This window comes from Xenopus laevis, chromosome 3S (genome assembly GCF_017654675.1).
Source record: "Xenopus laevis strain J_2021 chromosome 3S, Xenopus_laevis_v10.1, whole genome shotgun sequence".
NCBI lineage: Eukaryota > Metazoa > Chordata > Amphibia > Anura > Pipidae > Xenopus > Xenopus laevis.
This window is the reverse complement of record NC_054376.1, coordinates 69,050,058-69,076,664: the sequence shown is the minus strand read 5'-3', so window position 1 is coordinate 69,076,664 and position 26,607 is coordinate 69,050,058. Positions and strand designations below refer to the sequence as shown.

Genomic DNA, 26,607 nt, shown 5'->3' with positions numbered 1-26,607 from the left:
GGTTCAGGGCAGGACGACATGGTTCTGCCGCGACCCGACGCGCTGCGCAAAATCGCAGGCGTCACGTCGGATGCGATGTAAACAAGGTAAGTAATGGCAGTGTCGGATTGTGTCACATTGTTGATGTGACGCGACACGACTGTCAGCTGCAGGCGCATCGTGCAGCATCTGCATCCGACAGTCGTGTCGCATCGCATCAATGCTGCAACACGATATGACAATTGAATTACTTTCCTTATTTCCTTTGCATCCGACGTGATGCCTGTGTTTTGCGCAGCGCGTCACATCGCGGCAGAATCGGGCATGAAGTCCTGCCCTCAGAAGTTGAGTTGCACCAAACAAGGTTCGGGATTCTGCCAAATCCAAGCCATTTTTAGCAGGATTCAGATTCAGCCTAATCCAATCCAACCCCTATATAAAATTTTCTGTGTGAGGCTCACTTGCATCCCAACTCAGAAGATGCCTCCAGTAGCTTTCAATTTTCTTTTCTGCTTATTCCCAGCAACCACTCAGGGCTGCCAGTTACCTAAAATTAGGGGCCGACTGGCAATATAAATTGTACTTGAAATTATATACATTGACAACACAAGGTTGATTAGTATTTTATTACATGGCAGCATAAAAACAGTGCTTTCTACATTCAAATTAATAATCAGACCTTCAGCATTAGCATCTCTGATGTTTTGATTATTTCTGACAACCCCCAAAGCTTAGCTTATTAAAAGCAGCCCAGAACACACTGAGCAGCACTGACAAATGATGGATCAAAGGAAAAGAAAGCCTTATTCACTGAGAGTGCCAATATGTCTGAGACCCTCCAGAGAATTCAATCAATACATTTTTCCTTCGGCTGATGCCCTCTTTAGAAAAAAATGCACTGACCTAGGGCAAAAAGGAGCCCTTTACCATCATGTTACTTTTCTCAAACATCCCTAGTGCAGACATATGGGCAGATTTACTAAAGGGCGAATTATCGCCAGTGACCGCTTCGCACACATCACACCATTTCGCCAGGCGCAAATGCGATACGAATACGCTAATTCACTAAAATGCGAAGTTTCGTCCTGGGCGCTATACCCTGACAACTTTTTGCTAGCGTTACTTCAGCAGTGCGAGCATTTCATAGCGAAGATGCACTAGCGTTCGATTGTACCGAGTGAAAATTCGCTAGTGATCTTGTGCTTAGGTCAATTTGCATATGGCGGGTAATTTAAAGTTATATGGAGATCTTTATTATAAATGTTGGTGCAAATGCTTGAAGTTACCACTTTTTCTTATACATGTCCAGGGAACCTTAATAAAGACAAGAGAGTTAATATAATGCCCTACACATGAGCCCACTGTGTGGAGGAAACCAGTTACCCAAAAAAAGTTTGTCAGGACTTTTGCAGGCAAATTCGCTTCAAAGAAGGAAAAGTCACCAGCGTTTTTTGAACTTGGATGCATTTTCAGCTCACAGGATATGATGTAAGTGACAGAAGATTGAGGAAGATCTAGCTGCTTTATAGCACGTTGCCTGGTCTGAGGTGCAAAGGCACGTTTGCTCGTCGAATGACCGCTAGCGATGGTCCCGTTCGCTAGCGAATTGGGCCTGCGCCTGTTAGTAAATTGCCGATGTCCCTGCAGGTGGCAATGCTGGCAAAAGGCGCTAGCGTTAGCCACTTCCTTTTTTAGTAAATCTACCCCTTAGACTCACACACATGCAGCATGAGTAATATCCAAAAATACTACTCCACAAGCTTGAATATAATACTGCCACGTTAGTGGTTGGGCGTTAAGCTACTAAATTCACTATGTGTTACCTAAAATACTGGCACCCCCACCCTTCCCATTAAACTGTGATTACCTTACCAGGATCAGAAGTGAGGGTATCTTATTTACAATTTTATAGGCATGGATCATTACGGTTATAGGAGTGCTGAAATCCTTAGTTAAATCCACTAAGTTAAGCAAACGCAAAACAACATTTAAAGTCATATTCATTTTACATTTAAGCAAATAAATAAAAGTGCAATTAGATCTTTTTCCTATTGTACTTAATTTTGTAGACATGTCGTTTCATATACCCAGCATGAATCCAATAGTTTTAAAATCCCTAAAATATCTTCTAGCTAGAAATTCAAAGTGAAGTTCAGGATACACAGGAAGGAGTGGGCAAATAGCACGCCTATACCAACTCAAGGTCATAGACAGATATTTTTCCTCCTGTCTTCAAATGAAAACTGCTTTGTGAAATCCTAGCACAGAAAAAAAACACCGGGTGGAGTATCCAGGGGACAATTTTCCCTGGGGTCAAGGTGTTGATACAGGGTCTAAATGAAACCTTATTCTACAGTGGGAAAGCTTTGTGGCTATCTGCTGGCATTCAATTATTTGCTATTTTGGTGCAGTATTTTAAGTTGAGTTCTGGCACAGACATAACTGGATTGGCAGCTATACCGCCTCTTGATGGTGAGGTAACCAAGACTTTTTACGTTTTCCTGGAGTTACACCATGCAGGAAAGTGGTGTCTTTTTCTCCCCAGAATTTACAGTTTCCCTGAATTTACTCTGTTTTGATGACATCCCATGTAAAACATAAAATCTGGTTTCTACTGTGCTTAATTTGTATATGAGCAATGTGGGCGAGGCAGGGGGAAGACACATAGAGCTACTAGTAGCAGCTACTTGTCATGGCTACATGACAGACAATAGTGATAATTGGCTTTGCTAATATACTACATGTGTTTTGGCAGAGGCCATTCTCAGTTTTGCCTATGGAAGGCCATTTTTGACATGTTGTAGCTCCATGTGTCATCACACTAAGAGCTATGGGTCCTCATGCAATATGTCTGCTGTCATTGCACATGTGGAAATTCATGAATACCACTAGGAGAAGAAGAACATATAGCATTAAAAAGTGAAGGCTTTTATTGCCCCTCCCCCAAAATGCTTTAGTTGCTCTTTGACAATTGTCTGTATTTTCAGAGGGCTTGAATGTACTAGTTACAAACGTATATTCCCTTATCATTACTTAATAAGTGTTTGTTTCTATGGCAGCAAGAGATCCAGAGATATCTCGTAGAGTTTAATATTGGACTAATTAAGAAGATTCTGATAGCACCCTCCTTACAATTATATGCAGAAATGAACTTGAGACATTTACAGATCTGATTAATACAAATTCACCTAATATAATCCTCACTTTTTAATAAAGACAAAAACATCTGACTAATCTAATGTTATGATACAAAAACCTATTTTCATATGTCTTTTCTTGGTTTGTTTTCCATAGCTTCTGGTTGATGCTCTACATTTTCTATGTCCATTGCTATAAAGGTTTTAAATTAGCAGCTGGCCTGCCAACCTGGACTCCACTGAGATTAAATATTAACTTGGCCACTATTGCTATTAATTATTTTATCCCATACTGCTCCCAAACATTAAATGACCACAGATGCAAGTTGTGTGCATGTTAATGTCCTTTCCTACCACTGCTGGCTCCATTTAAAGGAATATGGTGCTGTGAAGTAATGGAGTGTGAAAGGGTGTAGTAAACGCATCTTCTTGAGATTGAATTGACAGACGTGGCCCAGGACTAGATTGTACCATCCTTATTGTAGACTCCTGCTGTAAAGAACTGTCATTTAATTGGGATCCATCTGATTGATAAGCAAATTTGCCTGCCCACCACCAAGCACAGTGTAAATGTAGAGGGGACATATGGTGTTAAATATATTGATAAGAAATCTATAATATTTTATGGAAAACCTGACTTGTTCTTCGCATAACCCAATACAGCGTAAGCAGACATTCTTTGGACTTATCTTTTTTAAACCATGCTGCCAAAGCTTCTGTGTTCATATAACTAAGGCACACAAGATAATGGGTCACTGTCTGATTTTGGAAGTACACAACAATACAACTTCTTATGCACTCTTTTTAGTGAATCAGACAAGGCATGTCTGTACTGCTAAAGAGGGTGTTTAGGAAACTGCATCCCCTGGATATTGGAGTCTTACAGGGATATTCTGATCATTTAAATAAATATATCAGTTTGGCTTGTGTGTTTGTAGCAATTGTGCGCAGATTAGTACCACTACTAGTATACTTTTAGGATACTTTGATATTTGACTTGAATACCTTTAAATCCCTTTGTATTAAATTATTCTGTTACACAAGGATGTTCATCAGTCCTGTCTTCATGTATTTGTAGCAATTTTGGCAGATCAGTGGAACTCTACTACCTTGTCATTTTAAAAGCAGATTTATACTCAATCATTCAGATTCATACTCATTATGAAAAGACAACAAAACACAGTACATTTCAATGACAACAATCATACTTAACATAAAATGTAAAAGTACTTAAAACTTACTTCCTTAGAACAGCGATTTCATTCTCTATGCTGCTTTCCTTCCCTTTTAGAGCTTTTTTTGGAATGCACTTCACAGCAAAAAGTTTACCAGTTTCCTTCTCTTCAGCTAAAACTACTTCAGAAAAAGCTCCCCTGCAGAAAAAGAAGATATATTTTGCATAGATTAGACGAATGAAAGCAGATATGTAGGTGGCACACTTGAGATATTGTAGTACAGGTATATGACCTGATATCCTGTGTTTTTTTGGGATAAGGGATCTTTCTGCAATTTGGATCAACATACTTTTATTCTGCTAAAATTATAATTATATCCTAGTCTGGATCAAGTGCACGGTATCATTTCCATTGTATGGAATCCGGACCACGACAGAGCATTCCAACCTAGAGGTGCACTTTAAATTTCCCTAGCTGCATCCACATGGTGTCAACGTGTACTGCCTTTGCTTGAACTGTCCTGGCATAATTACCATCTTCTTATGTCTTGCCTCTCAGGATTAGGGAGTATAACCCTGTGGATCCTGTGTTTTGTTAATGAACTTTATTCTATTTGTTTGCTGCAAGAACCTCCTGGCATCCTATTACTTTTACACTGTAGCATATGTGAGTTCAATGACATTTTCCTTCATATCTTTCATATAGAAAAGGCCCAGCATTGTGTGTTAGAGTCAAGTGTTACCCTCATTATTATTCATAAATAGTTTCAAATGAGTTACGTCAGCTGGTATTGGGGTTATCAATGTACATTTAGAATATACTTCAGTAAATTTCATCAATTGCAATCATGTACAAATCGGGATATTCAGGTGTCATTATGGAAGTTAGCTAAATAAAACCACAAGGGTAAACATTATTCCATTGAATAGCTGTACAAAATGCAGCGTTTACTACTACTATGGAATTGTGCTGAGCCAAGATGTAATGTACTTTTACCAGCTCAAAATTTCCGCTAGATTAGTCTCTATATTAGCATGCTGTCTACTGTCTCGCTTGTGTTTCATCAGTCAGTCATCACTTATTCAGACCTTGATGGATTTCTTAAACAAACTAGTGTTGCTTATAACAGGTTGTTTGCTTATTCATTTGATTTTTTTGCAGCTTCAATATTTAACGATTTTAGAGCACTGCAGAACTGGCATTGGCACACTGAACAGTCCTTGAAGCAGAAAAGCATTTAGTGAACCGTACTGTTATTTCACAAGCAGTTACAAAGTGCTAGGGACCCAGGCCTGCGCTGTTGTCTAAAGTGCTTTCTACTTAGCTGTCAATCATACATCTCTTTTTTGCTAACCAAGATTCCATTAAGACTGACTCCTCTGTTCCAACAAACATAGGGGTTTTGTTTTACATATTCATAGTAAAAATAAAAAAAGACTGACTTTATGGGGTATTCTGGAGATCTACAGAAAATATGGAGAAGGAATTCTAGTTTTATAATAAAACTGTTTTATACAGTAAATAAAATAACAAATAAAAAAACAAACAAATACAAAAAGTATTGTAGAAGTGATACCTATATTGGCTTACAACAAAAATACATTGCAAGCTTTCGGAGCACCAAGGCCCCTTCGTCAGGCAAAATACAAATGAAAGCTAGAAAGGCACAGCATATATTCTGTTATATCAGTGAAAGGTATTCATGGGCAATAAATTAGGAAGTTACAGAACTGAGTCAGGCCAAATAGCCTACTTTAATTATCCAAACTCCATACTATACTGAGAAGCTGACGCTACACTGTTGGAAAGATGACACAACTATATATATATATATAGTAGATGACTACTGTATATTAACCCAAAGCTCCATTAAAGATGTTTGTGGCAACACACTCTTACTTGTATTTTGTTAGGCAAATCCATAGTGGAGGAGGACATAGGGGTCCTTGTAGATAATAAATTCGGATGTAACAAGCTATTCCACTCAGCAGCTCAGGGCCAGATTTACAGAGCGGGCACACTTAAGGCCCAATGACATTCGTGGCCCCTGTCCCCTCCCTTTTATTTGCGCAAATTTTCACCATCAGGACCGGAGCAATGAGGATTGGTACGTGGTAAATTAAAAAAACTATTTTAGTTCCTGCTCATCCCCAGTGTTTCTGAACCAATGTGGGTGTGGTTGGGCAGCATGCCGCCCCTAAAATCCTGCTACCGTAGGCCCGGGCCTTTGTGGCTTCTACACAAATCTGGGCCTGCAGCAGCTGCAAGGGCAAGCAAGGTCTTGAGCTGTATTAAAAGAAGCATAGATTCACATGAGAGTAGGGTAATTATTCCTCTTTACAGAGCACTGTTAAGAATTTAGAATATGCCATGCAGTTCTGGTCTCCAGTACTCAAATGGGTTATTAAGATATTGGAGAGGGTCCAGAGAAGGGCAACTAAGCTGGCAAAGGTTATGGAAAGTTACAGTTAGGCATCCATTCTGGTTAGAAGAAAGGAGCTTCCATATTAATATTTGGAAAGGTTTTGTTTTTACAGTGAGAACTGTGAAGTTGTGGAAATTTCTCGCTGAATCAGTTCTACTAACATATATTTTAGACAGCTTCAAAAAGGTTTGGATGGCTTTTTTGCAAGTGAGAAAATACAGGCTTTTTGAAAATAACTCTTTTGGTCCGATTGCCATCTTTTTGTCAGGAAGAAATATTTCCCCATCTGAATCAAACCAGCATTTATGCATGTTTTAAATAGACATTGATATACAGTACACATAAATGGTTGAAGGCAATGGATGTCTATTTGTTTCAACCTTGGTTACTATGTTACAGACACTGCTATGATGGTGTCCTGTGATCCAGACTCACATCTTCAATGGATTTCCCTTTAAAAGAACTCACAGGATATTCTGCAATCAGCTATGCCACCACACATTATCACAATCCCACATTATTCCAGGTATGTTATAGAAATTAAGAAATTCAAACAGATGCTCCAATCGGTGGTACAGGTATGGGATCTGTTATCCAGAATGCTCAGGACCTGGGACTTTCCTGATAACGGATCTTCATATGATTTGAATTTTCTTACGATTTCAAGAGTTTTTTTCAACAATAAAATTTTTCAGGAAAATGTTTTGATAAATAAGGGGAAATAACCCATGCGGATTTGGTCGGAGTATGTTTCAGAAAATAATGAGATAAATTCGGATTTTGATAGGGTTCAGTGCTAGCTTTACAAGGGTATTAGGAGAAGTATACTGTTCTGGACAAGCCATTCTGTTTAACATCTAGTCAGTCAGTATTTCACCAACCCATTTGTGAAAATCACATTCAATAATGGCATCATTAATACAGAACATAGGAACAAAGACAGGAAGGTCAGTATTGTGGCATTTTCAAACATGGAGTTCAAAAATGAATGGTTACAATATGCTCTGTTCTTTTTTTGCACTAAACATCAATGTTTATATGCAATACAATGTATATATGCAATGTGTAATATGTTTATATGCAATAAAATCTCCACAGCTTGGGTGTCATGCCTCTTTTTAGATTGCAAGTTTTTACTGAAGACTGAACATGTCTTCCATAATTAGACCTATCAGTAAATTACCTGGCTGAATAGAATCTCACTGCCTGCACTACCTAGGCAGGATTCCCCAGTTAGCTATAGCAACAGAAATGGTTTTAAGAGAAAATATTATGTTGTAAAGTTAAAATGTGTTTGGGTGTTCTCAGGGAAGGTTGTTTTATTTATTATCCCTAAATAATATTCCAAGATTTATAATTTAAATCTCAGTGATAAATTGTCAAAGATACTAGGTAGGTAATCTGTGTTTTCGTTTTCTAGATATTAAACCTCTCATTGCTGAACATATATCTTGGAATTGGCTGTGACTGTTAAATCTGATGATTAAGGCACATGCACTATAGTAATTCCAAGTCCGGTCATTTTTCAAGATGGTAATCCTATCTGTTAAGGAATGGTGTATTTAGTTTCACTTTTGTGTTCCACGAGTGTCTTCCTCGCCCAAAAGCAAACTGAACAACTGAATAACTGAATTCAGAGCAGTTTATCAGTTTCCTGGCCAACAATGATCTTTCCAGCAATGATTATTCTGACAGATTAAACAAATTAAATCTGTGCCTGAAACAAAAAGTCAAATAAAAGGTGACATTTCAGTACTGCAAAGTCAGATCAAGCCAAAGTCACATCACTGCGTAATGCTCCTGTTCCTGTTTGTCAGCACATTTTACTAACATGAAGCAGTCATGTAACAATTCTATTCTGTGTGTGGGCACTTGATTCTAGAAATCCCTGACTGACGACTGTGCAAGAAATTTAGAAATGATAGTACATCTGTATCTTTCCTTATATACTCTAGCTGGGGGTATTAAATAATAAGTCAGGTTTCTTATAAAAATGGTACACATTTTTTAATTAAAGTATATTGGAGAAAGGTTTCTTTTTCATTAAAGAAAGTAAAAATGGGATTTTATTTTTAACAATTATCCACAATACCAGGACAAAGTCAAAGTGAAAACTACACAAATCTGAGTAGTGACAGACAACGATTACTAGTATATATTTTCTATCTGAGTGCTTATTTGTTAGCTAAAGTTGTTTTGGATAATCCATTACAGCTGAAAGCAATATAATGGTCTAATACTGGTATAATACTAATACATTATTAATAAATTCCCACAAAGTCAAACACATTGTTTTAAAGCAGCACTGTAGCATCTGCTTTTTTTTATTGCTTTATATATTATTTCTTGGTGCAAAAATGCTACCTTTATGCTGCTGTAAGGCACATGTGGTTACAAACACCTCCTAGGTCAAGCAGATACATCATTATAAAAATTACAGTTACTGGAAATGTTAGGCAAATGAAAACACAGAACACTGAAACATAACGAAGTATCCATTTTGCAAGGATTGTGGCCATTAAAGTCTATTTAAATGTGGTCTGTTGTAACTGTGTTTTCTACAATGAGTCCTATTATGAGCCTTTGTACAGTAACAAAAAAACAGTAAAAACAAAGACCTGAGTTCTGTTGTGAGATCTCCTAAAAACTGCTTCAGATGGGATATGTAAAGCAAGGTAAAATCTGCAAACTATTTGATTTGCTCCCTCGCCAGGAAAGAATAAAACAAAAAGCTATTTATACTTTTGGATTCCTGTCTGTCAGAGATAATGCTTTGTTTCCCCAATTCTATCTGGCTGCAGATGGTTAATGTCACAGACTGAACATAAAGGAGGAAGTCCTCTTGCATACTGTAAATAACCCTGTGTTTTTATATAGTTTACAGTATGTCTACTGGAGGGTGTGCTAAATTCGTTTTCACAATTAGAGATGCCTTGGAGTCCTAAATTGCATGTTTCAAGGCAAAATAAATATCAGTGGGGCTATAATATGCCAGAGCACAGACTACAGTTTTAACACAGTGGGGCTCATTTATCAACACTGGGCAAATTTGCCCGTTGGCAGTAACCCATAGCAAACAATCAGTGCTTGGGTTTTTGTCAGGCAGCTGCAGTAAGAACAATGAATGCAACGATTTGATTGGTTGCCATTGGTAACTACTTAAGGGCAATTTTGCCCAGTGTTGATAAATGATCCCCACTGATGTTGTAACAAGCATGGGATTCACCTGTTGAAATTGGCCATGTATAGTAAGCAGAGAGTTCTCATAAACTCCATCTGGCCAGAGTTGTTTTTTTTGAAGGGCTGCCCGGTTCAAAACTGCCTGCCCAGTTTTCCAAATTAGAAAAACAGGGCAGGATTCCCTATGATTAATGCGGCTATCAGCCAATTGCCGATCGTCATGTCATAACCCATCCCTGATGCCACGCCCCCGCCTCCTGCCCGGATTCAACCGGGCCAAAAGGTGGACAACCCTACCTGTACTAGACTGCAAAGAGTGTGGTTTCTTATTCAATTAAATTATGCAGTATATGGCAATTGCTTCTGCTTACAGGCATTGCTCAGGAATGCTATTCTAATGAAAAGAGGAGGTATTTAATATCCAGTATTTTGCGGTTGGCTGCCTTTTTAGGCAGAAAGAACAAATGTAGAAGCCTTGCTTTCAACATTTTATTTCATTTTGAAAAAATGCACCAGCAAATAAAAAGTTAAACCAAGTAAAATCACCAATTAATATTTCAAGTAAAAACTGCACTCTAGCTCAAATAAAAACTCACAGACGCTACAACAGAAATACATACCATATGTTCTATTATGTATTCTGCAGTAACAATGCGGACTAAACATTGCACACTGACAATTATAGCCAGTAGAGATGTTTTATTATTAGAAAGAATTAAGGTACTGCCAATATATTTCCATTTTTCCATTTTAAATAATGACACAACTTTAATGCAGGAAATAAGCTTTCGTAACAGAAGACAACAGTGGGGTGTACCTGCAGGAGTGGAAAGAAATATAAATAGAATATCTATGTTATTAAGATGGTTACATTGGGTACTTTTTAAATTCTATCCACTATTTGATTTTAAAGTATTGCATAACAAAAGGAGGGTTAGAGGCATACAAATCGAGATGTATAATTATGGTACTCCTGAGGAGTTCAAACATCCCCTTTTTTACATAATATGCTCTATTTTTTGGCTTAAGAAAGTACGGAAACATTTTCTATACCAGCAGATAAACATGTGTTCACAGCAGTAGGACAAGGGCCAGGAAGGGAAGCAGGGCAGCAGAATAGCCTCAAACAGTTTTATCTCTGAGTATGATTATTCAATAACATTTAAGTTTGCATGGATTAGCTGTAAGCAGTATTTCCAATGGATATGCACCATTATCTCTTAAAGTGGACCTGTCACCCAAAATCATTTTTCCAAATCCTATTTTATCATGTTTGTCAAGCAAAATGAACTTTAATTACACTGTAAAATAATATTTTACTTATACTTGTTTCCTTCCATCTGGGAATTCATAATTATAGCAAGCGGCAGGAGCCATTTTGTGGACACTGTTAATAAGGCAAGCTTTGCATCATCCCAAAATTTTGTGCAAGACTGGTAGTGTGCGTATATATTTTTGCAATAGGTAGCCCTTGCAATGATAAATACTGAAGAAAACAAGCTTCTGTTTATCAATCAATGCAATTAATAGTCTGTAGCACAACACCAAGCAAAAGGTATTTGGTGAAAGCATGTGCAGCCTACTCAACTGGGCCAATAACCAATATCAAAGGTTAGTCAACAATGGTCTGCATGGCAGGGCAAGCTCTGGTGAGTAAGGAAATGGAAATTATTCATACCCATGCCCTAATATTTACTTATTGTACCCTATCATGAAGTACATTATAAGATGAGCACTTTATTTTTCTTGTGTTGAAAGGCATTAACAGGCGTAACAGTTTTACTCGACAATTCGAATTTGTGAGTTTTGACACAAAAAATTTGGACATTCGAATTAACCATTCAAACGTTAATAAACAATTTAGATTTTTTAAATCTTATTTTCATCCATTGTACAATTACACGTTTTACATGGCTTTTTTAACTTTGCCTTTGTATATTTTTAAGCAATATTTTGATCTGGAAACTCTGATAAGTAAATAAATTACAATACAGGTACTTGTTTTCTTGGACAAGAAGAATCAGTGTCAAAATTATAAAAAGTAATTTATCTGCAGTTATAAGACTACTCCAGTCAGTTCAGAATGATGTGTTTAATAATTCTACATTCTCAGGAAACCTGATTGTAAAACTGTACTAAAAATATGTTAAAGCTTTTTTTTTTAATGTTGAAAACTGTCAAATTTGACTAGGGAATTATCCAAACTCGAGTTTCGAGGTTTATCATACTCTGGCCCTTTAAGAATTCGAATTTGACTATTTGATGTATACACCTAATTCATGTATATGTCAATGGGAGAGGTTGAGTGGCCAATTAGGAGATGTTTGTAGCCTTCCTGACATTCAAGTTTTCAAGAAAAAACTAGAATTGAATATTCGAGTTTTCGTCGTCCAAGTTTGAGCTATTTGATTTTCTTTTTATAAATAACCCCCCAGTCGATTTTCCAGTATATTCGAATTTAATAGAGTCTAAAAAACTCACATGAATTCAAATTAGACCTTTAATAAATGTGCCTTAACAAGTTACAGAATTCTATAATTCTTATGTCTATAAAATCCAAGTATATAATTCACAGCGGAATGAGCATACTTAAATCCAGAGTCCTGACAGTTCTCTAAAATTCATAAAGCACAATGCTGCTTGAAAACAAGGCCGCAAAGGGAGGTCAAGCAGCTTCCAATAGCTAATAAACAAGGTGTCCAAATGACCCTTTCCAACCATGATTCAGTAATTTGTTCTATGTGCTGGCAGTAAAACACTGGAACACTGCTTTACCTTAGAGGGTTATCAAAAGTACACCGACAGGGAAATGAAATCCATTTACTGTTTCCTGAGAGAATACTATACATGGTACATCCAATTTCTATGCAGGTCCTTTATTGCATTGAAAATACACATTTTATTGATTTTCAAGGTTTGCTTTTATTTGATTAATTAGATTTTTGAGTGTTTAAAACCTTTGAATAGGTCTGCTATTTTTTCTTTTCCAATACTGTGTTAAATTCATGGTATACCGCTACGGAAACAATGACCTGAGATGGAAAAAGTAGAGGTTATTTGGATGAATTGGCAGTAACTCCCAGGTTGAAGGGAAATCTAAAAGTTATGGTACAATGAGAACTCAAGGGTAAAGGTTAGCAAAGATGCCAGATTGCAAGCAAAAATATACAAGTGGTTATTATTCTGTTCACTCGGTTAAATTGCTTCAGCTATCAGTGTTTGCATCATTATGTCAATAGAAGCATAGCCCTCTTTCAATGCTAGATTGGAAATACTGTCCACAATGGCCTCAGCAGGCATAGACAAAGCATGTCAAGGTAACTTGGCTACGGTGGAATTAAAATATCCAGCTAATGCCCCACCGTAGCATCATTCTTAACAGCCTAGCATTTGCTTTTGTACATGTATTTAAAATTCTCATACCGGGTATATAAATTGGACACAACTCCACCACCCAAATAACCTCATTTGTACGGCATACAATATATCCCCTCTGTTCACTAGCTCCATCGCATTTTCCTAAAAAAAAAATACCAGTTTTAACCCGGCAGCCATTTTCCCTCATCATTAGTGACATTTACATCTCAGAGCTGTCAACTTTCTAACAGTGACGATTGGGAAATTTGTGGTGCACAAAAGCACACCGTCAAAAGTTTCCTTTGGTGATGTAATAGGAAGTGACATCACACATATGCACAGAACCTTTCCTGAAGCCGCAGAAATCGTTCCACTGATATCACTGAAAGTAATCTGTGCATGCATACATAGGATTTTTCGCTGCAATTGTGCAAAATCATCAGGAATGTGAGAAAGTGATGGAAACCTGGGGATACACAGTAAAATCTGGTAACTCACGATAAAATAGGGGGAGTTGACAGCTCTGATATATGCAAACAGCACATGTGCGCAGTAAAGTAAATTCAATCAAGAATGCAGGCTTACCTAGGCACAACTGACTTTGATAAAAATTCCTGCTTGGACTAAGCACTGTAATGGTTAAGCTGAGCTCAGGAGAGGAGGTTAGGAGAAAAATTAGGAGCAGACAGCTAGAGCAGAGTTTCTATGGGAACCAGCGATACCATCTCTTCATTGGCTATTAGATTGGATGGTGTGTTTAATAATCTGAGTGGAGAATAACTGAGCATACCCAGTAGCCAACAGCCAACACAATTTCCCAAGGGAGGGGACCAAGAGGGATGGAGGAGTCCTAAGTGATTTAGTGAATGCTGCAGCCTTATTATATGAACCTTTGTTCACTAATTACATTTTTTTGGGGGGTTTACATGTCTTTTAACATTTGACGTTTGTTTAGAATATATTTCCTATTAAGAATATGTTACAGCATTCACAAATGTATATTCATAATTTTGTTAATACACCTTTAGTTTCTAAAAAGGTGATGAACTCAAGAGCTTCATTATGCACCTGTCTTGATAATCTCTATAATCCTTTCTATAATACTTATTTAAACTAACTAATATCTGGAAATATATTAACATCCAGGTTTAAAAATTGGCAAAAAATGTCAGTGTTGGAGTCAAACAACATACCAGACAAAGGCCAGTTCCGTAAAAATGAACATTGAGACAAGCACTTGTAAAGGATATCAGACACAATGTATAGTATAGTGATGAAGCAAACTTACCATGCACAACACAATCAAATATGTCAAACCCAAACATATTTAATTCAGTATAAATCAAATTTACTGTTTTTTTCTAGATCCTTCACTAAATAATTTTGTTTGTGTATTAAGTAAACCACATTATATCAGACCCTCTTAGTTGGCTTTGTTGATTCCATTTAACTTAAATGTGACTATGATTTTAGATATTTATAAACCCCAAAAAGCAACACAAAATGCATTAAATCAAAACCCTGAAGCTTTTTGCAATTTTTTAGGCATGGAGTCCTGGAGTTAAGAGGTAAGATGGAGCTGATTCTCAGTCTGCAGGTAAATATAGTGGGAAAATTGCCTCCTATGCTCAAATCAACATTCTGGATCATGCAGGTTGTGAATCGGCCCCTACAGTCGAAGCAGTAGTGTTCTGTGCCTGCAACCGGAACCACTGCGTTTGCCAGGGTGAAGGCACATGAAGCATATTTCAGTGCTAAAACATGATGCATTTTGGTTTCGAAATCCACTCCTTGTGCCTTCACCTGGTCCAACACAGTGGTTCTGGGTGCAGGTACAGAACACTGCTTTGACCGTAGGGGCTGATTCACAACCTACATTTATCTGCAGGGTGAGAATCAGCTTAGTGTTACAGTAGCTTTAGTCGCTGAAAGTTTTTAGAGCACATTTAGTGGTATACTAGGATTAGTGGCATACTATGTTTCTCCTCCTCAGGCTGACAGACTAAATGCAGGAGCTACTTATTATTTGAGCTGTATCCTCTACAATGTAATTCTACCTCACTCTGATTTATATTTCTCATTATTTCAGATATGACACTGAAATTAAACTGAAACACTGATAGCAGGAAAATCAATCTCCTCCTGAAACGGATTCTGCTTTATTGAGGCAAAAGGCTAAAGGCAATTAATGCATACTGAGATGAAGAAGGCAAACGGCCACGAATATCTCAACAATAAATTTGGTCTGTTGTCCATGGAAACCCTGTAGTTACCCACCCTGGAATATGTAGACAGTGCTGTTGAGCAGAGGCCATAAACAACAGTATGGTATGTAGACGCCCTGTAATAAAGTAAAATAAGTGGAAATATCCCACCATAACAGGTAACCTACTGTGTGAAGCAATGGTTAGATGTCACAAAATCATAAACACTGTAATGCTCACTAAGTAGAACAGGGACCGGCAAAGTTTGGCTGTTAGCATTACCATATATATCCATCATATATGAATACCCTATTTCATATACTGTCCAAAGAAAATGGCACCAAAAACCTTCTGGCTCCCATGTTAACCTATGATTCTATGTAAATGACTGTTATTAAACATACATTTTTAATGGAATGAAAAAAGTTGGTGTCCAAATAGTGTTCAAAGAAAACAAAATTAGTGTAAAGTCTAATAGAAGAAGTCAATAAAAAAAGTAACCACTTGCAGAAAATATGGTAGTGTTGCTGTTGCCATGGAAAACTATAATAAACTATATTTGTCGGTGAAACCAGTATTAAATGTTTTAGTTGAAAACATTTTTGATTAAGATACTTCAAATAAAAATGAACTTAACTAGCTCTTAATCTATCTACTGAACTATCGACACTAGGGTTGCCAGTAAGGGTTAGAGCTACAACATGACGGGCAGGGAGTACGCACCAAACAAGTAGCCTATTATATAGGAATTCTATTTTGTGCTGTGCAGATGTATCCAATAGGCGTTGCAGGAGATGTAGATGCCATTTAGGTAGTGAGCAGACAGTGGTCAGTGAGGAATGACAATGTTAAGGCATGACATTTAAAAAACAGAAGGCACAACATGGTGCTTGAACAACTAACTAAGCAATTCTACTGTGCCAGCGGTTTAAAAAGGCAATAGGAGGCATCTAGAGGCTGTGGTATACTGTGAACTGAGAACTGTGAACTGAGAACTGTGGTATAAAAAATAAACAAATGACCCCCAGAAAAGCCATTTTCCCAAAAATCTCCTTTCCAATTTCTGGAAAAGACAGCTCCTCTGGGGACTCACATTTATTCTGTTTTGATTTAAATTACCAATTAAATCTCATTTGCTCACCACTTAGGCACTCTGTGTCCTGCTGATTGAAATGTGTAGAGAGATTAACTGACCTCTAATGCAGTAACAAAAGTACATGTAAATTTCACCCCATTAGCCTTTTGCGCCAGGCATTTTATCCTTTAGCTATACACATTTCATCATTTTGATTCGAGGTTTCTAGAAACATTTTTATTTTTACTATTGCTATTACAGTTATTATAAATTACAGTCAATTACACTTTAATATCTCCCATTACTGCCTGTCTGAAAGAGGGAAATAGAAAGAAAGTGTGCACGTGGGTATGTATGAGGTGCCTGCAGTGCCAAATGACACTTATATGGTATAATAGGTAGCATGCACAATTTTGCTTGTTAAATGTATCTGACCTACAGATAGTAACACTCATTTATTAAAGCCCCAGACACTAGTGCAAGTCTGCAGAGTCACAACCGTTTAGAGCTCATGTACAGGACACTAGCTTACAAGGCATACACTCAGCACCTTGTGTCTAATTCATATAGTTACCTATACAGAAATTGTGCAACTCTGCAAAGAGGTACAAGGTAGGATACAAGCTGTGGATACATCTGAGTGTTAATAAGCAGTTAATAAGCTACATTCTATTTTTTTTTTATTTTTATAGTGCTGACATAATTATACAGTGTTTTACAGGGATTAAACATCATTCACATCCATTCCTGTTCAGTTGTGCTTACAATCTAAGTTCCCTTTCACATTCACACAAACTATCTTCAACTCTATCAGGAGTAAGTTTACCTCCCTCAATGTTTTTTGCGTTTGTGTAGTCAGTTATTGCTCTATGGCAGTGATCCCCAACCATTGGCTTGTGAGCAATGGGTGTTGCCATTGGCCAAAAAAGAGAATTTCTGAATTCCTGATTCGAAGAGAAACTTTAGTTGCATAAAAAACATGTGTGCTTCCAATCAGAGAACCCTATAGGCTTCCAGTCCACATTGGACCTACTAAACAGCCAATCAGAGATCATCTTTGACACCCCAGGAACATTTTGCATGCTTGTGTGGTTCTACATATGAATGTTGTTCATGAGTAAAAACCTCTGGTCTATGGCAGAAGTTACTAGAGATGAATCACTTTGCATAGGACTCTTCATACCCACCATTGCTAATCTTGGACTTGAGACAGACAAGAGAAAGTTGCTCCCTCCTTGTAGAGCTTACAAACTAAAGGTGGCCATACATGGGCAGATTTGAGCTGCCAATCCAGGTCCTTTAGACCGATTCATGGATAAGTGGGTGGGTAATTTACAGATGACAATTGTTTGGCCTGTTTTTATGGCAAATGCCTATGTTTGGGCTGGTAGATAGGAGTAGGGAGTAGGTAAATATACAAAAAAACAAATATAAACAAATAAATAAAATATATTTTTATCAAATAGATAAAAAAAACTTTTTAAATTGTAAGCACAGGCAAACAAGTTGTATCTTGCAATATAATTGTTGAAAGTTGTATTTGCGGGCACATACATTCTGCACAAATCCCTATTGTCACAAAAATTCCTTTAAAAATTAAATGTCCCTTGTGTAGTTCTAAATGTAACAGGGATCTAAAATAAGAAATAGAATTGGCATGCAACCTTCCAGCATGATAGTCACCATTCAGCTGCAGGCATACGTAAAAGTGTCTATATCTTGGAGATTGGCTAGAACCGATATTAACTGTCACTAGCAAATACTGACAGGCAAAATATATAATCCTTTTATATGGGAAGATAAAAGTTACACACATACATACATCTGCACAAATGGCAACAATGTGTTTAGAAGAGTGCTACTTAATCATCCTCTTGAGCTTTATATCGAGACATGTCCAGTGATTAAATGTAAACAGTAGCAAAACAGTATCAGTATAAAATGGGTAATTCAAGGCATTCCTGCAACGAAATGAATGTTGCTCTCAAAGAAGATTAAGATGCTGCTGAAAGGCATGATAAGATGGACACAAGGAACAAGTTAAATCAATTTTACATTATCTGTATGATACACACATACTAATGCCCCAGTTTGTTCATCCCACTGTTTATATAATGCTTCCCAAGTCCCAATGTGTGTTTTTAAATTCAAAGACTTTATTTCAGTTTCTAATAACCTGTTTGTTTCTTAAAGGGGACCTGTCATCCAACAAAATTATTCTAAATCCTATTTTATCACGTTAGTCAAGCAAAATTAACTTTATTACACTACATAAATTATGTGAATTTTGTTTCCTTCAATCTGGGAACTCATAATTATAGCAAGCAGGCAGGAGCCATTTTGTGGACACTGTTATTAAGGCAAGCCTTGCATCATCTCAAAATCTTGTTTGTGCACCTGAATGGGGAACCCAATGTCCATCCCCATGAACTGGCCGCTACACAATTAAATGGTAAAGAGAGAGGGTGAATGTGGGCAGTGCAGGGAAATCAAAATAAGTGCTGAATAGAAAGTGAAAGTAATTGCCTGCCCCACCTCTGTGCTAAGGCACATAGGACGAGCAGGCAATATTTGATTGACAGATGAAATTTTAAATGAGTTTACAACAGCTATGAATGCTTTAAAAAAAGAACTTGGATTTCATGCTTAATTTGAAAAGGGCTTTTTTTATACAACTTTTTATGTCTGGGTGACAGGTCCGCTTTAAGAGATAAAAAAAATATTTTAATGTTCTGTTACGATAACACAACATATTTGAAAGCACTTAAGTTTCAGCTCTTGAAGATAATGTAGGTATGAGCAGGTAGTTATACAATAATTATACAATATGTGCAGAACAACAGGTAGTGGGCTACTTTTAAAAAGAAAGTTTGAGAATTTAGCTCCACTTCTCCCAAAATGGTATTCTCTGCCTCCCTACCCATCTCTCAATTTCCCTTGGATAATTCACTCCTGGTTTCATAATAACGTCACTGTTTGAAGACGGGCCATAGCAAGTAAGTCAGGAGGTGGGAAAATATTTTGTAAAATTCTATGGATTACTTTTGTGTACTCCTTATTAAATGGATACAGGCAGGTTTTTACAATTTTTGCTATGACATCCTCAGGACCAGGTATACTAAGCAAAAGCATATGTTTTTAAATGTATCCTATTTGTTAGATTAACCACCCCAATCCTAAACTCTGCTTAATGTGTTTGTTTAGGACACCTGCTATCAGTACAAAAGTATGATCTGAAAATGATCTGAATAAAAACTACTATCCACAGATACTGTGTCCGGGTATAACAGAGCAGAAATTCTCACTTATCCTTTTAATGGTGATACAACTAGCAATAATGTCTAATTTTTAAGTGTAATGGCTATGTTGTTACCTTACAGTGCACAGTCTTTCCCCACAATTCCAGCGTCACTACAGTGATTTTAGTTTTATGTGTAACTGACTGCAACTACAATTATGGACAATATTAAGCCCTAAAAACTGTTTGATTGAACAGTATTATTAGTTCCCCACATAAACTCATTAACTAGTTGTATAAAAACTGCTCCCTTTTGTGCAGGGAAAAAAAAACACTGTACAAAACTGAATTTTACCTGCAATACAAGCATTTCATGCCACAGAAATTCATTCACTAAGAAGAACATTCTGTCTGTGAACATTTAAATGCTCCGAATAACTTTAATTTATTAAATATTCATATAACTGTAAACACTTTTTAGTTTTAGTGGCCCAGTAAAGTAAAAAAGTTCCAATAAAAAAGGGTCATTTCGTAACATTTCATATGTTCTAGGCATAATTTGAAGTTGTATAATATTTCCAGACTGACTGAATAAAAATGTGTTGGCATTTATACAATTTGCAACAGCTCTTCATGTTCTACTTCATAAAAAAAACTTTGTTTATATTCCAACTATTCAGTTGTCAGGGTTCCAGTATAATTAGCAACCAGGTACTAAAACAGAAGAAGAAAAGGAGTGGTCATTTGTAGAAAGATAAGTAATTAAAAAAAAGTTGCTAAAATCATTAAGATGGGTGACAATATGCCAATTATGATTAAGTGGGAGAAAATTGAGAGAAATCAACACCTTAAAAAAAGCAATTTTATAAAATAATCCGCACTTGGGGTGGAGGATATACTGTATATCTGTGTTCCTCTAAATATTTGCCCACTTGCCTGCTCTGAATGTATGTTATGGCTGTGGCTACAGTTTTACATTCTTCTAGAACAGGCACTTTGTTATAAATCCATAAGAAATATTAATTAAGACAGCAAGACATTAGGTGATCCACTGGCTAAAAGAACAGGTGGCATATGAGTGGCCACCTTATGTTCAGCGCCGGATTTGACAGTGGGTGCCCCAAGGCTGTGCCATCCTGGAGCCTGCCTGCACTACCCCCCCCCCCATGCAAGGAGCACAGAGAACTGGGGAGCTGAGTGTCCCCAGTGCTCCCGAGAAAGCGTCCGGAGCGGCATGCTGCCTCCAATACCTTGCCGCCCTAGACCTGTGCCTTTGTCTTGCCACAAATCCAGGCCTAGATCCTAGACCTGGGCATTTGCCTTGCCACAAATCCGGGCCTGCTTATGTTACGCTGACAAGTAAAGTGGCCACCGGCAGAAGAACCAACCAATGTCCATGTTGCATTAGTCATGATTGTTTGGGCAGCAAGCCGAAACCGCAAATCGTACATACATATTGCTATGTGTATGGATGGCTTAAAAGGAAGGGTAAGATCTAATTGTGCTGGTAGAACAGAAAGTGCACACTTGGTGTGGTGCTAGCATAGGTTTGCCATCTGTCCTGTTTTGACCCAGACAGTTTTCAGAAGGGATGTCCGGGTCAAAGCAGCTAAAGCTTTCCAAATTAGGAAAACTGGGAAGGACTTCCTGAAATTGACGCAGTGATCAGCCAATCTCAACTTCATAGCCGGAGTTAGCACCAAAGAAAAGTGGCAACCCTATGCCAGCATTTTATGCATGCTTAACAATACACCCTGTATGGACATGTCCACAGAAAACCCCACATTTCATGCTCTCACGAAAGGGCACAATGAACAGCCACGAGGGCACAAAACGTGTAAGGCTTTCTGTGGGCATATTTGAATAAATATTTTTTCTACTTTGCCTTGCTTGGAACTCCAGCCCATCATAGGCAAAATTATTGTCAGCTACTTAACAATTTGAATGGGAAGATGTGGAGTGATAAAGGATTCTCCTAGCTCAATGTGTGTGCTAAAATTTATATTTATGCCATCAACCAGTTTCAGCAGACACAACCCATCCATTAGACTGCAAGCTAGCAGGGCTTTAGGGGAATTTACTTGTTGAATTTAAATTTCACTCATGAACATGTATTGTAGCCCTTGGCTTTATTAAACAGATTAAATATTCTACAGTATATGCCTATTTAGAGTAGAAACATCACTGAAATTATATCATGTGATATGAATGTCTTAGTCATAGTCATAATAAATTCAGCCTGTAAATATGTTTTAATTAAGCCTGCATATCACTCTTGTCAGATTAAACAGAGAAAGATTATGTGAATTGCCAAATACCACATGGAGATGATACAGAGCTTATCACCTTTATTTAACCCTAGTCTCCTAGAGTCAGATTCTAGGGAATTAACCCCTGAGCTTCCCAGTTATGAAACACTAAACTTTTTAAAAATGGGGTTGGCAATAGGTGCTCATGTTTACTGATGCTATGGGGATGCTTTGGGGGTTATTTACTAAAACACGACTTTTTCTCACTTTTTTAAAAAAAATTTCAACCCAACTCCCAAACTCCCAAACCCGAATCCCCTAAATTTACAAATAAAACTTCTTGGAATAATCTGTGCAACAAAATTGGGCATCAAATATAATTATGCAAATCTTTTGAATCTTCTCGCGAAAACTCAAATTTAGCGGACTATCAAACAAAAAACATTGACTTCTACATGATTTCGACAGGTTTTAGCTGGAGTATTTTCAGATTCAAATTTTTAGCAGCTTCAGAGCATAATACATCTTAGATGCAATATAAGTAGATGTAAATGCAATAGAGGACCTTTCTCGTTATAAACCTGTAAGGCACTTTTAAAAGATGCTGTTTTTTAAGAGGATTTTGTGTTTAAGAGTATCAGTGTTTGATAGTATCTGAATCCACACACTCCTGCTGTTCTCCATTAATATCTCCTTTGGGAGTTCTACATAATGGGCATATGAATGAATGGCGGAGAAAGTACCTTCAAATTGCTTTTGGTTCATTTTCACAATGGATGCATATTTTGTAACAGTTAATCAAAGTAAACAAGCAAGCAGCTTTTGCAAATCCAGTTAACATAAATAGCACAAAGAACTTGTCAAGAGTAAGTGCAGTTCTTCGAAAGAATTTTCCTGTCACTGCCAGCCTATTCTCCTGTTTGTGCAGCTTGGGACTGTTCCATGTCAATGAATTGATATGATATGCACATGTTTCATCTATGGGTTCACGATATTTAACAATGATTAAAAGGCATACTGTATCTTTTTTGCTTTGCGTCAAAGTTTTGTTTTTACCTGAGGGAGTGTCTCACTTGAATTGAAATTTAGAAAAGGCCAACTATTTAAGTGTGTGATCAGTGACAAAAACATTTTATGCTTAGACAACACTTTCTTTCAGCTGATAAAGCTGGATGAGCCTAAAGAAATGTATAGATCTGGTGAAAAAAAGACACACTTATTGGGAATGGGCTCATGAACAGACTTTCTTGTGGGCACCAGTAGCAATATGCATGTATTTGATCTAAACTAACTATGAGTAATAGTTCTTTGATGCATAAGGATGTTGCTTGAGAGCAATTTAGTAATTCACTTTTATATTTTGTGTTCTTACTACTGCATACCTCCCAACTGTCCTGTTTTCTGTACGACAGTCCAGAAATTTTGACAGCTCAGCCCACAGTCCTGGGTTTCTTACTGAAATGTCCTAACTTTCTATTTGATCTCCTGCACGGACTCGAGAAAAAGATACAAAGTTTCTGAAACTTGATTAAAATAAGAGGCTTTTTGGCAGAGAGCCCAGAACAGTCAGCAGCTGCACTTGGATACTTTTGTAACAATTTAAGATAAGCAAAGAAACAATTGTGGCTATTTAAGATATGCAGGTCTCTTCGGAGAACTGAGACTAGCAGCTTAAAGGGCTATTCACTTTTTATTAGCAAAACTGTTATAACACATAAAACATTGCACTAAAACTCCCAGAAATGTGTTCAAACTGTCATAACCTGCCACATTTCTAAAATGGACATGCTAATTAGGGAGTGTGGCCATAAAATGTTTTTTGCAAGTCTATGCAAGTGTTTAAAGTGTCAAGTATTAGTATAGCAGTAAATATCTAAAACAAAGATAATTTTTAGATAGCAATACCTTGAAAAATGGAGGACACCTGAAACCATAGATCTTTGCTGCAATTAATATTTGTGTGTCATTACAAGTTTCAGGGCAAAAGCCCTGCCTAAAGTGAACCTGAGAAAGGGCTTTTGCCGGAAACATTTAGTAACACACAAACAAATCGCAATTGCAGCTAAGATCTGTGGTTTCAGGTGTCCTCCGTTTAAGCCATATTCTAATATTGGACATCAAGAGAGTTTTAATTTTAAGATAGTTTAGGCTAATTACACATGGGAAGTTTTGTTGTCAATAAAACAATACAAAAAAGATTGTGAGCATCAGCAGTATTATTGATATTTATCCATGTTTAAGTAAGATACTGGGGTTCAGGCCATCTGTAGATGTATGGCTATTTACAGACAGGCTCCCGTAAGGTGTCATAGAAAGTCACTATAAATTGGACCTGTGTAGGACTGTTTGGACATCTGTGTGCACTTGAAATGTCAGGGTCTTTTCTGAGTCTTTGTTTGGACCTGCTGGGGAATTCTGGAGACCCACCACAAAACACCGAATAACACCACAGGAGAAATCAATTTCTATAAGAGAAAAGTAAGGAGCAAAGGACAGTGGCACATTATTTAACTGAGATGGCCTGTTATAGTGACAGTTTTTTAGCCGCACTTTAAAAAAAGCTGAGGGTCACATGTGTGAATAAGCACTGTCCAACAGATGGTGATGGAGAATTCTGGGAGTGGTACTTTAATAACAGCTGATGTGACATCATCACCAGCTTAGAGGATTCCAGCAGTGCAATGCTTTATTGAACAAATCTACTGTATTTCAGGGGTTGTCTTTACACATTAGTTTAAGATGCAATAGGATGAGCAGAGCAATGAGGGAAATATGGAGATTAGCTAAATATAGCTCAGGAGGGCTGGAGAGAAGCTGCTATGTTTTAACGTTGCTACATACTAGGGGATAAATGATGATTTTCCTAACCAGTCTATTCACAGAATTATGAAACCTCAAGTAACATGATTGCCATGCATCTATTAACACAGAGTACTAATACTTTCTATTTCCCTTCTGATTGACTCATCCAATGCTTATGCACAGAGCAAATGTGTTGACTTTGTAACACAACCTTAGTTGCTCTTAACCTATTAATTGCACTTTTCAACACGCTGGTGCTACAAAACTTATGAACACACATATATTGTAGCTCCCATATGCCAGCACTCCAAACCAAAAAAATTATTTATACGAGGTGCCATTTTAAAGGGTCAGCGCTCTGATGAGAAAGGTCCCCAGGAGGGTCTGAAACGCTGGATTAAAATGTCTTTAATTTCCCAGGAACAACTGAGTACTGGGAATTTCTGAGCGAAGCAATATTCAGTTGCATGATATTAAATAAATGTGAAAAACTGGCTGTGCAAAAATTTGAGTACGCTTGTAATTTGGAACTTCTGTACATGTATATGATTGAGCAATAGTCATTACAGCTTTTTTTTATTAACACAGGAAGAGTAGCAGTGAAATTCTTACCAGGATTCTCTGATGTATTACTTTGCTAATCAGCATCTATTTTTCTGTAAATTATGTAAAGTTCCAAAGAAACAGACATCTTATGATACAGGATAAGGAGAAAAATAAATCCATATGCTATTTAATGAAATCTAATCTTACTCATATTGAAATTCTGTTAAATCCATGGAAAAATACACAATGTTCTTCCCGATGTTTCTTCAGGTTCTAACACCTATGTTTTTTGGCAGCATTAACCCAATGGCATTCATGCATTAATCATACATGGCAATATGGCGGCCCTATCACATTCACATACATTATTGTTAACTTTATAATGTTTTCGTAGTATGGTAGAAAACCCACACAGCTTCGGGAAGAAACTTTCAGATAGTGCCCTGGCTACAATTGAAGATAGAACCACAGTGTTGGAAGGCAGCAATGCAGACCACTGCATCAACATGTATGGAATTAGGTTCTGCTTCAGCTATCTACAGTATCTGTTAAGATATTAAGCTACTTTACCAAAAGGACTGTAATCTGTACCTGCCCAGTAACAAAAAAAATGCTGAACAATATAATTTATAGGATTTACTATACATTGCTCCACTGCCAAGGCTTAGATTTCTTTAGCCTTGCAGTATATTGTCCAGGGACTACTTCAGAACAACAGTTATAAACTGAATTGAAGTGATTAGATTTACATTTTATATGTACTGTCTACTACCTAAACAATGGTTTAACTCTATATGCTGTTTTTTGTGTGTGTGATTTTAAGGTTGAGTACATCTTTTAACCAAATATTTAATAAACTTATGTTGTATAATTGCCAGGGAGACTAAACACAATCTGTAATTACGTTGAGAAGATTAGGGCAGAACAATCAATGGCGTAAATGCACTGAAGTGTTAACTCTTCTTAACTCATCACTGAAAACATCAGCATTGGAGCAGGTCAAAGGGGGGCCTAGTGCAATGAGCACAATATCGCTCTCTGCATTACTGGAGCCAAATTTTTAAAACCCTGAAATTCGTCTCTATTAGAGACTTTTTTTGCTGTCCTTTGTAACTGGCCGTTCACTGACACCTGAAGCAAGGTTCTCATCTTGCCTCATAGCAGGAGCAGCCCTGGGTTTAATGAGTACTAGAAAAAAAAGTAATGCCAAACAATTGCATCACCAAAGCCAAAGTCTTTG

The 26,607-nt window shown here is 37.2% G+C and overlaps 1 protein-coding gene across 1 annotated transcript in view; it reads right to left on the bottom strand.

Annotated features, from left to right (window-relative positions):
* The window catches only part of MGC82022 (protein), a gene marked incomplete at its 5' end in the record, with an annotated part of 118,773 nt that overhangs the window by 60,097 nt on the left and 32,069 nt on the right, over positions 1 to 26,607 (bottom strand). The window contains 1 exon segment of the mRNA NM_001092626.1: positions 4,358 to 4,489. Within this exon segment, the coding sequence (NP_001086095.1) occupies positions 4,358 to 4,489 (132 nt within the window).